Source organism: Solanum stenotomum, chromosome 2 (assembly GCF_019186545.1).
Source record: "Solanum stenotomum isolate F172 chromosome 2, ASM1918654v1, whole genome shotgun sequence".
Lineage (NCBI taxonomy): Eukaryota > Viridiplantae > Streptophyta > Magnoliopsida > Solanales > Solanaceae > Solanum > Solanum stenotomum.
In genome coordinates, this window is record NC_064283.1 from 20,590,079 (window position 1) to 20,606,861 (window position 16,783).

General features: G+C 37.3%; 1 protein-coding gene across 2 annotated transcripts; it reads right to left on the reverse strand.

The window, feature by feature from the left end:
* Positions 1 to 2,785: 2,785 nt before the first annotated feature.
* LOC125855550 (uncharacterized) lies at positions 2,786 to 10,613 on the reverse strand. 2 transcript variants are annotated; one of them, XM_049535281.1, is made up of 7 exons: positions 10,154 to 10,613; positions 6,884 to 7,235; positions 3,640 to 3,724; positions 3,471 to 3,557; positions 3,152 to 3,382; positions 2,989 to 3,070; positions 2,786 to 2,930 (listed from the first exon to the last, which is right to left on the reverse strand). In XM_049535281.1, the coding sequence occupies exons 1-6, from the start codon at positions 10,312 to 10,314 to the stop codon at positions 2,994 to 2,996; spliced, it is 993 nt and encodes a 330-aa protein (XP_049391238.1). In that variant the 5' UTR covers positions 10,315 to 10,613; the 3' UTR covers positions 2,786 to 2,930; positions 2,989 to 2,993. The 2 variants fall into 2 exon arrangements, with proteins under 2 accessions (XP_049391238.1, XP_049391237.1); XM_049535280.1 differs by having other exon boundaries at positions 2,786 to 3,070.
* Positions 10,614 to 16,783: the final 6,170 nt, after the last annotated feature.

The following is a 16,783-nucleotide window of genomic DNA, read 5'->3' on the forward strand; positions in this document are numbered from 1 at the left end:
ACGGTCATTAATTTATGCTTATGATATTAATTGTTGTTTTTAGTACATGTTTTAAACTTTGTTGTTTATGTTTCTGCAAAATTATTGTTATAAGTATTTGTTAGTACATATAAATATTATTTATTTATTAGAAAATTTAATATCTCATGTTGATGTTCATCTAATTTCCCAAAAATATCAAATAGTAATACTTCCTGGAGACAGAAGGACAAATTATAAAAACAAATTAAAGATGATTGATTGAAGGATAAATTATAAGATGTTATAATTATTATTTTCCTTTACATTATTAATGTTCGTTACTACGTAATCTTTTATGTAAAATAATATAGTGTTAATGACAGATAGATTGTACGTATTAGCGCAGATAATTTTACTAATATATATATATATATATATATATATAAGAGAATCATACCTACGTGGCGCCACCACAAACCAGGATTCCCTTTTAATTTATTTATTTCCAAAACTAGCATTCCTCTTTCATGAAAAGTTGTGACTTTTATGAAGAGTTGTGACTTTTATGAAGAGTTGTGACATTTATGAAAGGTTGTAACGTTTATGAAAGGTTATGACCTTTCTGAAGGGTTGTGACTTTCCAAAGAGTTGTGACCTTTCTGATAAGGTACAATAAGCATTTGTTCACACTACCCTTTGTTGTCTATAAATAGAGGGATTTCCTTTCATTTTTAAACAATGAAAATTCTAAACTTCTTCTTCTTCACAATCAAATATTAAATATTCGTGTACTTTGCTCATGTTAAGTGGTTCACTGACACCATTGTTTTTGTATCAATACGTTGGTGAAAAAAATTGTTCCATCACGAGAGGGTCTATTTCTTTAAACCTCGGGTATTAGAGGAGAATAATTTTCTTAAGGGGACACTATGCATTCAATGAACTCGATTTTTTTCTTTCTGTTTCATTCTATTGTTACAGATCTTGGTATGTTTTTTTTACAATCATTAATTTATACTTGTGATATTAATTGTTGTTTTTGAGTATATGATTTAAACTTTGTTGTTTATGTTTATGCAAAGTTATTGTCTCCGGTTATATTGAACATATACACATATAGTAGGTATTCATTGTGCAGAAAATAATTATGGTACTCATTTCCAATAATTCATGTTTTGATATTCTATATAAAATTCTATAACTTAAAAGTACTATATATAAGCTTACATATTATTTATTTTTTTACATAGATATGAAAGTTCTCACTTATCAATTGAAGAAACTCATTATGCAAGTTCAAAAGTTATAATTGCTTTCATGTTCAAGCGTAATTTTTTTTTGAATCTATTAACAATGTTTTGAATTTTTTCCTAAGACATATATCATAATTGTATAATTTATGTATGCAACTTAAATGTGTTCTTTTTCTTACGAAATGCCTTTGTATATATTCTTATTTTCTTCTTTATTTTCCATTTAATGTTGATTAAAGAACCAATGATTTATTATTTTCTGAATAATTCATTCATTAGAGGTTCTTGAGTTATGTGATAATGACAAATAATCAAATTCATGTTGAAATATTGCTAATATTTTTTTAAGAACGTATGGTTTCCATTATTTTTAATGTATTGATATTAGTAAAGGATTATTTGCAAATTCAATGCAATTATTTATGATCGCGTGAAGCGCATACCAATTGGCTTGTTATATCATAAACAAGAATTCTTTGATTCAAAATCTTTTATTAAATGAGCAATAAAAGCAAAAATTAAAACCATCATATTTGAAGATAAAATTAAAATAATGGCAAATTACCATCATATCTATCACTTGCCTCTGTTGTGCTTTATAAGCCTTTTAACTTGTTTACTCCCGTGGGAAGATTTAAACTGATCAGTTTTTGTTTGAAGATAAAAATAGAATTGCAGCAGAAATGTGTTTGGTATGGTGGAAAATATTTTGTAGAAAATAATTTCTAATTTTCTTATATTTAATTGGTCAAAATATTTGAAGAACATTTTTTTTAGAAAAATAAGTTCTTTAAAAATGAGAAAAATGACTTTCCTAATAAAAGTATGAAAAATAAGTTACATAAGTGACATTTCACTTTCAAGTTTATTGGATCTCCCAACCCTAGCCCTCGACCATCCCACCTCCGTAGTAGTTTTTAGAATACTACTTTCTCACTTGACATTTCACTTTCAAGTTTATTGGATCTCCCAACCCTAGCCCTCGACCATCCCACCTCTGTAGTAGTTTTTAGAATACTACTTTCTCACTTTCTTACTGAACACTAGTAAATAAGTAAGAAACTTGTTTTTAAAACAAAACTTTTTCTAGAAAATCATTTTTCGTCATAACAAACCAACCCAAATAGTATATTTCAAGGAAATTTTAGGTCCAAATTGCTTGCATATGACTTACCAAAGCCAACATGAAGCATCATGAAATTGTTGCAAGTTAAAAGAATTTTGCAAGGAATGCTAAAGTGAGCAAAAATGAGACCAGGAAACCAGTAAGAACAAATGCAGAACAGTGCTGTAATATGAACAGTTCATCAACAACTTATGATAAATGGTTCAGTGGTTTGCTGATCGATAAATCAAATGATATTTCTGTTCAAACTTCTGGCTCTGAATCAAACTTTTCCTTGCCATAATGGTAACAGGCCGTTATTGGAATAGAAAATTTCAAAAAGAACTAAGCTGATGGTATGCATTTACCATTATCATCCATCAGTGCAGAATCAATAGATTCACCAGACCAACTATGATCATCCTTAGGAAGGATGTTATGAACCAGAAAGCATGAATAAATCCGAAAAAAGGGAACTCGTAATGCCATAAATTGGTTAATGTATCTATGATGAATATTATTCCAGAGCTAAAGGAACCAATTAAGTCAAAGAAAAACACTGAATTGCCACTTCTTTGTGTGTGTGTGCGCGGGAAGGGGGAAAGCTTCTACATCAACCACAATACCCTTATATTAATTATGGCCTTGATATAAAACCAAGAAGAGAGTCATCATCACAGTTCCATGTGAAGAACTTTGTCAAAGCAAAAGGCTACAATGACTGGTCCAGCCACATCTCCAATAGCGCATCCTGAAAAATTATGATTTGATTAATTCTAGTAAAAGATGCTGTTTGTTATAGGTACTGAAAAGAAGCATATTGTAAGCTTACCAATCCACTGGCCAGTTGTAGGGCGAAACATCATTGCTCCTATCCCTGCCCCTATAGAAGCAAAAACAAGAGACGCACTACATCTGACAGTAACAATGGAAATCTTCCTTCCTAGAAGCTTCATTTTTTCTGATCCATCAAGTGTGTCATCGTCTTGTTTAGATTTGAAAAATCGCCAGATATCAATGCCAACTTGAACAAACCATGATGCCAAAACTCCCAGAAAATGACCTGATCAGATAGTGGGAAGTGAAGTATCAAGAATAGTGGCTAATCTAGGTGAACCCTAAGAGAAGAGTATTGAACAGATAAGTTAAACCTCTGCATGTTGTTTTTGTAACACTGCAAAAATAGATCATACTAGGCATTCCCCTTTGAGCCTTGCGTGCAGCTGACTTGGGAACATCTGCAGAAATTGATAAATGCTAGGTCTCGTAACGTCAATCAGCAAGGACTATAGATTTAAGCTTGCAGACAAGAAGAAAAACCTTTTAGAAGCTTCCATGCCATTCGCTGTGAAACATAGTGGACAGCCAATCTTTCCAGGACACGTCTTGTTGTTACAACAGCAGTCTGACCAGAAGAAACATAACATTAATAGCAAATAAGATCTTTCAGTATATACTTTCACATTGAATAGTATGCAAGTGCATGATTTGAAGCTTAAATTGAAAGTAATTTTTCAAAGTAAAAGAAAATTACTCATACAAAAACACATTGGTCCATGAAAAGGTCAGATGTAACAAATCAGTTAAGGGACCAGACTATACTCCGCAGTTGTCTTATTGGCATGTAAAAGGTCTCTAAGCTCAACAAAATTAATTGGTAGAGAGAACTATCCAAGCAGGAGAAGATGAGAAATAAGAACGGAAGACCTAGTCTAACATCTCCAGTCTTTTTTAATATAACCAAAAAAGAAGAAGAGGGAAGCTGGAAATGCATGTTCAGCAGTATACCCACTAGATTCGAATAATTTCTTTCTTTGGAACTTTTTTTTGAGAAGTAACGAAAATAATAGTTGGAGATTATTTTGATAAATATTTGCCTCACAATCTAGTCCACCACTTCAACTTTTTCTCCAAGTGAAATTCATGTCCAATGCAACTTCAACTTCCAAATACTCTTTTTTTTTTTCAAATTTCAACCAAATCATGTCGAAATACTAAAAACCAGCGGCCAGAAGATGTTGTGATATTTACAGAGAGCTTTCTTTGTTAAAAATTGTGAGCTCTGGCATGTATGTAAGGTAAGACAAAGGTAGCACCTAAAGTTTGTGGCATTTTATACCAGACCACAATACTGACCCCACAAACAAGCACCTCAAGTCTTAGATGAAAAATATCACTAGATCATAGCTAAAAAGCCGAGAAGGGTATCTCTTTAGAAGAAAACAAATTTCCATCTGCCAATCTAACGTCAATTGGACTTCTTCCATCTCCATTCTCCTTTGAAAACATGCTCTGCCACCTTTCTGGATGGAAGCTCAAAAAGAAATTGTGAATCATTCATTACGTATACATTGATTAAATGAGAGAAATTCCACACTCTGCACACCCAGCTCCGGATGTCATTCAGAGTTGGAGTTTCTTGGCTTGTGGCCAATAATTTCCCCACAATGCATCTGCCGAGCACGTTGTCTTCTGATACTACGGAGCTACCAGGGATGACGATTCTGGTGTTGGTGGTCTGGGATGTTTACCCTTTTGTAGCTTCTGTTGTCCAATTCTTGCTTCTGATGGCTTCAGCAAAATAAGATTTGGTATGATGCTGCCTGATAGCTGCTGCTTTCTCACCCCTTTCTGGGACCAAAATGAACTTAAATTTTTTATTGCTGTTCATCCAGCATTTAATGTAATCTCAAGAGTTATAATCACTCATCCCCCCCCCCCCCCTCTTTGTACTGCATTAAAACTGATATACCTACCATGTTTATTGTGTTTTAAGAGTGCAAAAAAAGAAAATCAGTGAAATGGTCACTTGTTTTCCATCTCCTGACTGACATTCATTTCTCCTTCGATGCTGCATTAAATACATGAACTATCCATCTCATTACTTTAAGACTTAATAGTTGCTTTCTTCATAAATTCCTGCTGCGCTCACTGCTCAGCTCAGTCCATTCAAACCAGGTTTCTGGCATTGCGTTTGACTTAAAGATGTCATAAGATTTAAATACAGCATGTAACAAATCCTATCTCCCCCATGTATAAAGCTGAGAAAAAAATAATCTGAAAAAGTGAAAAAAGAAAGAATTGAGGGAGAACACAGAAGGTGATAGCTTGGCCTGATGAGACAAAAGAAAAGATTTCCAGTTCAAAGAGTTACCAGAAAAGGTGATCTACCGTACGAAGAGGAGAAGAGATAAGGTTCTTGGGAGAAGCATTTGGGAGCATTTCCATTAAGGAACTTTATATGGCAAGGAAATAGAGATAGAAGGTGCTTTGCAGTACTGTTATTAACAACAAGAAAGACGGTATTGGGGGTTTTAAAAACCTCCAATTACACACAAAAGGTTGCTAATGAAGTGGCTCTGGAGGTCTAGCACAGGCAGAATCATTATGGGTGGGTGTTATCAAAAGCAAGGATGGTGTTCCAAAGATGTTAAAAACACCTTACGGAGTTTCTGTTTGGTAAAGTATTAGTTTAATGTGGCCTAGTTTCATATCTAAAATTGGATTTAAAGTTGGCAATGGAGAGAAGATCTCATTTTGGCAGGATAATTAGCTGGTCATTGACCTTTGAGGGACCTCTTCCCTGATTTTCTTATTCTGGCAGCAAACAAAGATTCTTTTTTGGCAGAAAACAAAAAATTGATGGCGTTACAACTTACATATAGTAGTTATAAATTCAATGATTGGCAAGTGCTGAATTTTTTAACCTTTTGAATACAAATCAGCAGCTATCCAACACTGATGATAGCCTTCTATGGAAGCCAAGGAGCAATGGAGTTGTTTCAGTAAGTTCGTGCTACAATGATCTAACAAAGGTGGATAGTCCTGAATAGCCTTGACCATGGAAACAAATTTGGAGGTCCAGAGCTCCACTCAAGGTTGCTGGCTTCACATGGGTAGCGTTTAATGAAGCTCATCTTACACATGAGAATCTCCACAGAGACGTATTGCTTTAACTAGCAAATGTTCTCCGTGGAAGAGAAACAGAGATATCACTTATTTTTACACTTGCCAAGTTACCACCCAACTGTGGCAACTCTTCATGGATATGATTGCTTTGCAGTGGGTTATGCCCAGGTCAACAGGAGATCTGCTGAGGTGCTGTACAGAAAGTGAGTCAGGAAGAAAAAGCTATTATGGTGGACTACTAGACCAGCATGGACTATTTGGACCGAGAGAAACAGAATATGTTTTGAAGACAATGCTAACTCCATTCAGCAGAAAAAGGCCAATTGGTATATTTTTGGTATGCTGTTTCTGTAGAATGGAATACGTAAATGAAGCTGGAATAGTTTTACAGGTGCTGGAGTCTTTACAGGATCAGTGGCGGTACTTTGTTTTGTTTTTTTGCTAATCTGCTGATATTGTACAGTGGCTACAGAACAATCTTCTTGCTGGTTTAATTTATGTATAAGATTTCCTTACCATTTCAAAGAGAAAAAAAAGAAAATATTAGGCAGTGTTTTCGTTTTACTGGATCAAACATGAAGCCATAAGTGACAAGCGCATTGCATGGAGGGGTTGAGGGAGGAAGGGGTGGGGGGAAGGGGCTTGTAAATGTTACCTCACGACCAATCTGTTTCACTGATTTCTTGAAAGGAGTCACCAAGTCGACACGGCGATCTTCCTCAGTATCCTTTAAGAAATCATCATCATCATCATCATCATCATCCATGTTAGTACGAGGCTCCACAAGAGGTAAATAAAATAATAGGAAAGATCTCAAAGAGGTCAGTGCAAGATTCCTCCACATGAATGCTGAGAATAAAGGTTTTAACTCAAGGTTGTATTGTTTGGTACTGTGCTTCAATGAATCATACTGCAAGTTAATTATTGATTCACTTTGTATGGTAGATATATAATCTTCAGAAAATCCCGTGCCAGCATCGCAAAATGCAACTCGTGCTGCACCATTACTGTCAAAACAACTAGTCAAGGTTTTGCTGACAGTAGAATAAGTGTTGCATTTATTTCTTTTATGACAGAAGATGGGAATAAACATAACAAAAAATGCCATACACATGTGTCTCCATTTCAGTATGGAAAAAACTAAACTATATAAACCGCTGAGAAGCAGCTAGCTAGCTACACCCACCCTCTTCGACTTGTTAGAAGTACCCATATTTGCAGGTAGTTGGCAGTTTGTAGATATATACACTATTAATATGAGAGCTACAGTTTGCTAGGAAAATTCCTCTAATGAGAACTACAGTCATCAATTTTATAATGAGTTCCATCACAAATGAATCGAGTTTGAACCAGAAAAGACTTACAGATAAAGAAGACCTCCTTAAACCAAAATCCTAAGCAAAATAAGTTCAAATATCATATTTTATTTCTTGTTGAGTTAATAGTCAAACCCAAGTAAACTGATACACAGTAAGATGCAGTGAGTCCTATATTTCCTTCAGATCCACCCTAAACTAAACTTACGTATGGAAATCTTTAAAGATAAAGAGGGTGATTTTATTAAGAAAGTTAAATCTAGTGGAGGAGGAATGCAATTGGCAGATAAAGGATCATTTCCACCATTTGGCCAAGGATCCTCTTCTTTTCTTGGGGATGGAACCTGATAGAATTTGGCTGTATTAATCACAAAGGAGATGTTATAGCAGTTGAGAAATGGGAATACCAACTTAGAGATCCCAAGGCTCAACTCCCAACTACAGCACTTGGTGTGACCCCATCTGCTCTAACCTTGGTGGGCAGGATTACATTGGCTTCCCAGTAGATCAATGAAGGTGTAGGCAAGCTAACCCAAACACCACTTGATTTTTTTTTTAAAAATGTTTCACCATCTTATAACAGAAAAAATGTAGAAATTCTAGCGGGTCAGCAAGGTCAGATGACCAATGTATTGAACACCCAACTGATAAGAAAGGTTATTGTGAGTTATGGTGAGGACTACTCATGGAACTAAGACTCTGAATAGTAAGTCATTCTTAGATAGAATTGACAAGGAAAAAGATAATATAGACTATGGTTCCTACGAGGAGAATAGATTAAAGGTGTGGAAGAAATCATACAGCCATTGCAGCCATCCATATGCACACAAAATCAATGTCAACAACAAAATTTCAACCGTTTAGGGATTCTAAGTGGTGAACATCATAGAAAAAAATGTGACAAAACAGGGGAGACATCCATGGATAGGAAGGAAGGAAATTGGCTCAACAGTTTAGGAGACTGTCAACAAAACATCAATAATGAGAATATGGAGAGATACACCTCCACAATAGTACTCCCTCTGTCCCTAATTACTTGTCCACTTTTCCTTTTTTAGTTGTCCCTAATTACTTGTCTATTTTGACAAATCAAGAAAGGACAATTTTATTTTACCTATTATACCCTCAATTAATTACTTGAAAAAGGTCGAACTTTTTGAAAATCTTAAGTTTTTAATTCATCCACTTCATAATTAATAAGGGTAAAATGGTAAACTCACTATGTCAATAATTTGTTTTCTTAATAGGTGTGTCATTTCAAAAGTGGACAAGTAATTAGGGATAGAGGGAGTAAGTTCTAGTGCTGCTTATTCTCTGCAACATTTAATTTATTGTATAGGGTTGTCGCCGCATCACGTGGGATTTTCTATGGGTTACTTGTGCAGTTCAAATCACTAATGAAATGTTTTTTGCTACATTATGAATGGGTGACAACCTCAGGGCTAAAGTTCTTGCTTACCAATCAAAAGGACTGTGGATTCTGTAAAGAAACAGACTATGAACTTCTCAAATATTAGCTCGGAGAATACAACATAGTGAACTTTCCACCCAAAAAAGGGCGCTCTATCTTTCTATGGATTCTCCTACTATTGGAAAAGAATACATGCCATTGCATATAAATGCACACACGATACATATTCACATTATAGGTGTAGGTTAAAGGAATATTGGAGTTGGAGGCTGAACTAGCAGCAACGCCGGCACTAATTGAACTCTGAATAGAGAATCACTATTAAGATATGCGATCACATTTGACATCATAACCAATATCACTCTTTAACCAAAATCTATGTCATTGAGAAAAAAGGCATACAATCAACAAACTCCTGACTCCTGAGTCCACATACAAAAAGATTGATATAAGGCTTTGGTCTAGTGATAAGAGCGCAATGTGTGATGTGTTGGTTAGGCACAGTCGCAGGAGCCTAGTGCTTAGGTGGAGAAGGATAGAGACGCAAGCTCAATATCCGCTGAGTTTGGAATTGTGCACCACTAGACCTTGGGATTTCTTGGTTTTCAGAAATAAAACACACAGAAAAAGATTTGATCTTGACATTCACTCACTACCTAAAAGCCCCTAACAAGGCAAACCAGCAAGAGTTCTACAACAAAAGGTTGCCTCCACAAATTGAACCATGGATAGAGCCATATAATCAAGGAATACAATCACAATAACATCATAACTACCATTATTTCCTTAACTATTGTGTTTTCATCCGGTGGAAACAGGAGTGAACTTGGGAACAAATTCCACATTGACAATTCAAATTCAAAATATTCAAACTCAACACATCAATCACAAAAGAATTTGGATTTACTTCACAAGATCACTGCCCAAAAACAACTATAAGACTCAGAACATCACCAAATCCAATATAATGTCACTCCTTTTAAACCCCTAATTATTCACATACAGTGACAGCATGAAGTATAAGCAGCAGAAACAACAATATACCCAATAAAATTCCACTAAGTGGAGTCTGAAGAGGATAGAGTATACACATACATTATCGCAACCTCATGGTCATGTAGCAAATCCAAGTACTAAGAATAAGAAAACATAGCAACTAACATAACACATTGTAAAGACTGAAGAGTATATTGCATACCCAAAAAAAGCCCTAGAAGCAAAAGGGTAACTAGCAGCAACAGAAGCAGCAGCAGCTGTGGTAGCCAACTTGGCTGAGAAAATACCATAAGAATGAAGGGTTTGACCATTAAAGCTTGGATTTTTCTTCAGTAGATCCAATAATATAGCTACTCCCGCCATTGAAGGGGTTAATCAGAAACTTGTATTCTATTCAATAAATCAAGAAAGCCTATTTGCTTTTAGATTAATATTGAAGATTCAACACCATAACCAAACTTCTTGATTTTGCACAACACCATATATGAGCCAAAATTTATAGTCTTTTTGGGTTTACAGCAGAAAATAGATAAAAGGGGTGAATTATATTTGCCGTTACAGGCTTGGGAGAAGACAACAAATCTTCGCAATCGATTTTGGCTGTCTGAGGCAGCAAGAAGTACGAATACAAAGAGGGAGGGGAAGAGGAAGAGTTTGTCAAATTTTGCTTAAAAAAAATACTTTTATTTCCTTTTTGGGTTCGATATCTATTTTACTTTTTTTTAGAGTTATTTATTATAAATAATTTTTTTATTGGGTGAAATAAAAACTTAGTTTGCATTAGGTTGATATATATATATATGTAAAGAAAGTTCGGGCTCTGCCTGAGCCCAACAGGGAAAAAGTTATTTTATAGTTATATATTATGTACTTTTAAAAAATGGGAAAATTATGCATTATAGCAAGCTAATAATTCAAAATAAATGTTATAACTACAGTTTCATTCAATTCTAATTTGTAGCAAACACATTGCCATTCTCGCCTCTCTCCCCTAAATCTCGCTCGACACTCTCAATCTTTTCCCTCGCCTTCTCTCACTTATATACAAACACAAATGTATAAATTGTGTTTGTGTTTATATAAAGCGAGAGAGACTTTATATACAAATACAAAACATATTGTAACGACCTATTCCCGTCGTTATGGAAAAGCCAATGGGGAAGGAATTGGGGCCAGAAAACTTCTGAGTAGTAACTTGGAAATTTCTAGCCTAGGCCAGACTTGGATGAAATTTGAGTCAGATGAGGTCTAGAGAAATTTGTTAATGAATGGGGGATCTAATTATGAATTTGATCACATGAGTGGATATCTAAGACTTTAAGGAGCCTGTACGGCTTTACGGAATCAAATTCGGGCGAGTAGAACTCCCGAAACTGATCTTGGCGTGAAAGGTTAGTTTTAGAACGTCCAGGTTTGAAGGTGTGTTGTGAAATGGGAGCTTGGAACTCAAATTTCGAGCTTCTGTCTCCGTGCAAGCCGTCTCAAATTTTGAGCTTCTGTCTCCGTGCAAGCCGTCGGGGCGGGATTAATCCCGTTAGGGCCAGGCCGATGTAGCGGGATGGGGTCCGCCGTGGCGGGCCAGCCGCGTGTTAAGTCGGAGAAAAACCCCAATTTCGTTATTCTATGCAAAACTTCGTTCTTAAGAGCTAAGGGACGACCCAGGGTGATTTCTTGACAGTTTTCCATGATTTCTAGCGCTAAAGGTAAGGAAATTACTCTCCTGATCCGTATTTCGATTCCTAGAACTTAGAATCTTGGGTAATTATCGTTGGGAGAGGGTTTTGGCCTGAAGTTGATGGTGGCACTACAACAAAAACAACTTTTAGCGGCAATAAATAGACACTTTAATAAAGAGTGTTAAAGTCTTTACCGACATTAGTTAAGTGACATTAGATCCAATGTCGCTAAAGCCTTTAGGAACATATACAAAGAATGTTAATTGCCGCTAAAAATATATATTTAGCGGTAATTGCTAATTAATTATCGCTAAAAATTATTTTTGATGTAGTGTGGGAAAAGCCCTAGTTGAGTATTAGGATCTTGGGTTTGGCCTTAGATTGATAGTTTGATTATTATCCGGGTAAATTAGGCCTTGTTTATTGATCATTGCGTTAATTACTTTTTTGTAGACCAAGAACAAGTTGAAAGACTTCGGAAAGGGAAGGCTTAAGTGTCTTAGGAGTATTCAAGCTTGGTTTTGAGATAGGTGATGGTTTGATTTCATGTTGTATGGTATATGTCGGATAATTGCTTCATTGTATGCGTGCATGTATGTGAATAGGGAAATGTGAATCAAATATAATGAAATGATTATGTGTGCAGAATACATGCCATGAACCTATTATTTGATTGTATGACTATGAGTATTGTTCATTATGATTGTGATTGTGACTGTGACTGTGGTTGTGTTGACTGGATCGGGTGTCACGTTTCGACACATATATTGGATCGAGTGTCACGTTCCGATATATATATTGGATCGGGTGTCACATTCTGACACATGTATATTGAATTAGGTGTCACTTTTCGACACATATATTAGATCGGGTGTCACGTTCCGACACATATATTGGATCAGGTGTCACGTTCCGACACATGTATATTGGATCGGGTGTCACGTTCCGACACACTAACAGTTTGGGTGTGAGTTTCATGAGAGGACCACTTGTGAGTATTATGTTCATGTTTACCTGTCATTGATATTGAGAAATTGTATGTTATTCCTAAAATGATAACTGAATTATGCGTTCTGTATATGTGTGCTTACTGTGTTGTAATTGTTTGTATATATTATGCTTACGGGAGTAGTCGCGTGATTCTACCAGTACACTGTAGTTGTGTACCAATACTGCATTTGCTCTTTCTTTGTTGTGTACAGGGTATCTTCAGGCGGCTACTGACAGACATCAGTTAGGAGATCATTGATCGAGACCGAATTCAAGGGTGAGCCAGTTCTTCCAGGCTGCCATGGATCCTCAATTGTTTAGTCCATTCTTTTCAGACTTAGACTCTATAGTTAGACTTTTTCGTATGTTTAGTTTCGGGTTGTACCCCTCTTTCTTAGACTTGTTGATCAGTAGAGTTTTGGTGCAATGACTTTCAGGTTCTAAGGGTTAACTTCCACAATAGTTTGTTTAATTGTTTATTTAAAACCTTTGGAGTTTATGGGAACTCCGTTTTTATCCATCATTTAAACCTGCTTCCATATCTTTAAATGCTTAGTTTTTCGGTAAGTTGCTTAGTTGGGTTGTAGCAGTGGTTCTCCCACCGGAGGGTTAGTGTAGGTGCAAATCACGACGGGTTGGGTCGTGACAAAGTTGGTATCAGATAGGTTCGTTGATCTCATTGTACCAAAACTAGTCTAGTATAGTCTTGCCTAACGGCACAGAGACGTGTGTACTTCTCTTCGAGAGGCTACAGGACTTTAGGAAATCTCTCTGTTTTCTTCTCCTTTTTTGTTATGACTTGATTCCAATTGGTATGTTCTCCTTTTGTGTTATGACTTGATTCCAATTGGTATCTTCTCCTTTTGTGCTATGACTTGATTCCAATTGGTATCTGATGATATAAATTGGTATCTAATCTATTTCACTCTTCGGTCTGCAAATGGTTAACACGCGATACAACGACGTCAGGCCCGTAGCTCCCATCAATGAGCCAGCAGAGGAGCCCGTAGCAAGAGGTCGTGGCCGAAGCAGGGGTAGAGGAAGATGAATGGGCAGAGGCCGAGGAAGGGTAGCACCCGCTAGGGCCCAAGGAAGAGGCCCCCTGCACCCCAAGAAGAGGTGGAAGAGACTATGGAGATCAAAGTCGATGAGGATGTTGGACCAAAGGAGGACGCACATGATGAGATTACATGTCTTCCTCCCTTAGACTCAGTGATAGCTCAGTAGATCATGACTTTTCTGAGTGGGTTGGTCGGCTCTAAAGCTGAAGTCGTTTGTGTTCCATAGTTCTGAGAGTGAGGAAGCCTATGAGTTCATTTTGGATTACTATGAGAGGCTTCACAAGTTAGGCATTGTACACCAGCATGGGCTAGAGTTCGTGACCTTCCAACTTCAAGGAATGGCTAAACAGTGGTGGAGGGCCTATGTGAAATGCAGATCGCCAGTCTTGCCCTCACTCAGTTGGATGTAGTTCCATGCTTTGTTTTTGAAGAAGTATGTGTCCCGGACTTTGAGGGATTACAAGAAGGATGAGTTCATGGCCTTGGATTAGGGTGGTATAATTGTAGCTGCTTATGAGGCAAAGTTTCATGCCTTGTCTAGATATGATACACAGTTGGTGACTATAGAGGAGGAAATCAGCGAGGCCGGGGAAATGGTAATGCAAGTAGAGAAGCAGTGTAGTCAGGCAAGGAGGTTGCCCGTCAAGATGACATGGCTCAATTTTATGCCTTTTCGGGCAAGACCGAGGCTGAGGCATCTGATGCAGTGATCACAGGTACTATTCTTGTCTGTGACCGAATGGCTACTATTTGTTTGATCCGGGTTCTACTTATTCATAGGTGTCAGTTCAATTTGCCTTGGGATTTTATGCGGTTTGTGATGTGCTTGATGCCCCCAACTATGTTTCTACCCTATTTGGAGAGTCTGTCATAATCACCCATGTCTATCGTGCTTGTTTTGTCCTGTTTATGGGTTTTCAGACTTGGGCTTATTTGGTTATTCTGAATATGACTGACTTTGATATAATCTTAGGCATGACTTGGTTGTTCCCCTATTATGTTGTGCTTAATTGTAATGCTAAGTGTGTAACTCTAGAGAGGGAAAAGTTAGAGTGGGAAAGGGTGTACAAGCCTAAGCCAGCTAAGCTCATATCTTTCGTTCGGGCTAGGAAACTAGTGGGGCAGGGGTGTTTGGCATATTTGGCTCATATTCGGGATGTTGAGGCCGAGTCTCCCTCTATTGAGTTTATTCCTGTAGTGTCTGAATTCAAGGAAGTGTTTCCTACCGATTTGCCCAGTATGCCTCCAGATAGGGATATAGATTTCTGCATTGACTTGGAATCGGGCACTCGCCCCATCTCCATTCCTCCTTATCGCATGGTTCCGACAGAATTAAGAGAGCTTAAAGCTCAAATCCAGGAGTTTCTTGATAAAGGTTTCATCCATCCTAGTGCCTCCCCGTGGGGTGCTCCTGTATTGTTTGTTAAGAAGAATGATGGTAGTATGATGATGTGCATAGACTACCAACAGTTGAATAGGGTCACCATTAGAAATAAGTATATGTTGCCTCGGATAGATGATCTTTTGATCAGTTACAGGGTGCGTCAGTTTTCTCTAAGATTGATCTAAGGTTTGGTTACCATCAATTAAAGATTAGGCCTGAGGATGTACCCAAAACGAAATTCAGAACCCGCTATGGGCACTATGAGTTTTTAGTGATGTAGTTGGGGTTGACCTTTGCGCCTGCAACCTTCATGAGTTTGATGAATGGTGTGTTTAAACCATTCCTAGATACTTTTGTTATTGTCTTTATAGATGGCATATTGGTTTATTCGAAGAGTAAGGAGAAGCATGTCGACCATCTCCGTATTGTTTTGGGTGTTCTTGGAAAATAGAGGTTGAATGCCAAATTTTCCAAGTGAGAGTTCTGGTTGACTTCAGTTGCCTTTTTGGGCATATGGTTTCAAATAAAAGGGTAATGGCAGATCCCCAAAAGATCGAAGGTCAAGAACTGGGTCCGGCCTAGCTGACTGTAGTTAGGAGTTTTGTGGGGCTCGCCAGTTACTATCGCCAGTTTGTGAAGAATTTTTCTTCTATCGCCACGCATTTGACAATGCTAACTAAAAAGAAGGTTCATTTCGAGTGGACGTACAAATGTGAGGAGAACTTTCAGAAACTAAAGACTCTTCTGACCACAACACCTATTCTGACCTTGTCGGTGGAAGGTAAATATGTCATTGTTTATTATGATGCTTCACATTCAGGCTTGGGTGTTGTGTTAATGTAGGAAAGAAATATCATAGCTTATGCATCGCGTCAACTGAAGGTGCATGAGAGAAATTACCCGACACATGATTTGAAGTTGGCAGCGGTAGTGTTTGCTCTCAAGATCTGGTGGCATTACCTTTATGGTGTCAAGTGTGAGGTGTTTGCTGGTCATCATAGTCTACAACATGTATTCACTTAAAAGGACCTGAATTTGAGACAGAGGAGGTAGATAGAATTACTCAAGGATTATGATGTTAGCATTCAATATCATCCGAGTAAGGCTAATGTGGTGGCAAACGCACTAAGCCGGAAAATGGTAAGTATGGGTAGTTTAGCTTGCATTAAGTGTGTCCAAGCGACCCTTGGCCAAGGAGATTCAGACCTTGGAGTCTAAGTTCATTCAGTTGGGAATGTCAAAGAAAGGTGGGGTGTTAACTAGCATTGAGATTAGGCCCACATTCATTGAGGAGATCAAGGCCAAGCAGTTTAAGAATGAGAGTTTGAATGAGCTCAGAAAGAAGACAGTGTTTGGTAAGGCACATGATATGCTTCTTGATGCGGGAGGTGTGCTCAGTTTTAAGGGAAGAATTTGTATTCTCTGAGTGGATGACTTGATTCAGAAGATGCTTATCAAAATCCCATAGTTCACGGTATTCCATTTATCCGGGTGTGATCAAGATGTACCGAGATTTGAATGGATTTATTGGTGGCATAGCATGAAGAAAGACATAACGGAGTTTGTGACTAAGTGCCAAAACTGTCAGCAAGTAAAGTATGAGCACCAAAGGCCTGCAGGTTTACTTCAGCGAATGCCAATTCCGGAATGGAAGTGGAAAATAATAGCTATAGATTTTGTGGTTGGTCTTCCCAAGACCTGGGAAAATTTGATTCCATTTG